The sequence below is a fragment of the Wasmannia auropunctata genome, unplaced genomic scaffold (genome assembly GCF_000956235.1).
Source record: "Wasmannia auropunctata unplaced genomic scaffold, wasmannia.A_1.0 LD336053.1, whole genome shotgun sequence".
NCBI lineage: Eukaryota > Metazoa > Arthropoda > Insecta > Hymenoptera > Formicidae > Wasmannia > Wasmannia auropunctata.
In genome coordinates this window covers 66,128-67,333 of record NW_012026837.1, presented here as the reverse complement: position 1 = coordinate 67,333, position 1,206 = coordinate 66,128, and the positions used below count along the sequence as shown (strand labels likewise).

At 41.6% G+C, this 1,206-nt stretch overlaps 1 protein-coding gene across 1 annotated transcript; it reads right to left on the bottom strand.

Annotated features, from left to right (window-relative positions):
• Positions 1 to 91: 91 nt before the first annotated feature.
• Positions 92 to 1,193, bottom strand: LOC105451278. Its single transcript, XM_011691647.1, has 2 exons — positions 736 to 1,193; positions 92 to 659 (listed from the first exon to the last, which is right to left on the bottom strand). Exons 1-2 carry the CDS (start codon positions 1,089 to 1,091, stop codon positions 92 to 94), a joined length of 924 nt encoding a protein of 307 aa, XP_011689949.1. The 5' UTR covers positions 1,092 to 1,193.
• Between the last annotated feature and the right edge of the window lie 13 nt (positions 1,194 to 1,206).

The following is a 1,206-nucleotide window of genomic DNA, read 5'->3' as shown; positions in this document are numbered from 1 at the left end:
TCAGACGTGTGCTCTTCCGATCTATTCCAAAAAACGTGCCATTCGTCAGATGTCAAATCGATCATGGGCACATTACTAACGAGTATCGACTTCACAAGTTGAGCCAATTCATGCAACTCATTGACGAACCATGTAACACAATCCTCACCGCGTCGTTGTCATCCTCCTCCTCCTCCTCCCCCTCTCTATCGATGTCCATTTCTCTTTCCTCTTCGTTATCCTTCTTCTCTAATATACATTCCAGATCGGCGTATATGACAAACGGAAGTCGCTTCTTGTTCTGATGATTACGATATTTGTACGTCGATGTGTAATTGTACGCGCCGCAAACATAATATCCTACGCTAAACGCACGATGATGTTGATAGGCGCGTCTACGCGGAATGTCATCTCGACGCTCTTCGTCGTTGTCATCCTCCTCCTCCTCCTCCCCCTCTCTATCGATGTCCATTTCTCTTTCCTCTTCGTTATCCTTCTTCTCTAATATACATTCCAGATCGGCGTATACGACAAACGGAAGTCGCTCCTTGTTCTGATGATTACGAAAGAATAACCACTTATCTTTGTCGGACGGAAGAACGACAGCGCATTCGTTCCTACTTTCGCAGTCAATGATATGATTCGCTAATTTTCTTTGCGAATAAAAATAATGCAAACATCTGTAACAAAAGCACATTTAATGTATCATTAATTAAAAAATAGGGACAGGGAGAGAGAGAGAGATATTGTACTCACCGATCACATACATATTTCTTTGCTTTACGTTTACTCAATTGCGTGCTTATTAAGCGTGACAAATTCTTTATCCACGTGAAATGCATGACCTTTTTGCCACATCGAATTCCATATATGAGCAACAGATTAACGTGAACCTCCTTCTTATGTGCTGTAAGACGAAGGGGCAAAATATAATTTGCCCCTATATAATTCTCTTCTTTAATGGTAAACACATTAATAGACAAGTTATTCTGACGTTCAAATTGTCCGATCTTATTTAGAGACATTGGAAACTCGATACCATCAAGATTTAACACTCTCGAATAATGTGGATACTGTGACATTCTGTTTACATTAGTGTCGGCAGGGTACATAGCTGCGACTACTGCCCACGCAAAGCACGCGTTATCTGGACTCTTTATATTGATTACTGCTTTCCTAGCTTTGATATGCAGTGGTAAGTCCAGCCAACACCCAGCGCGCAAGGGA

Coding starts and splice junctions, on each gene's coding strand:
- LOC105451278 (XM_011691647.1), bottom strand. CDS start 1,091: ATGTACCCTGCCGACACTAATGTAAACAGAATGTCACAGTATCCACAT. Junction 660..735: donor AAGAAATATGTATGTGATCG/GTGAGTACAATA, acceptor CTTTTGTTACAG/ATGTTTGCATTATTTTTATT.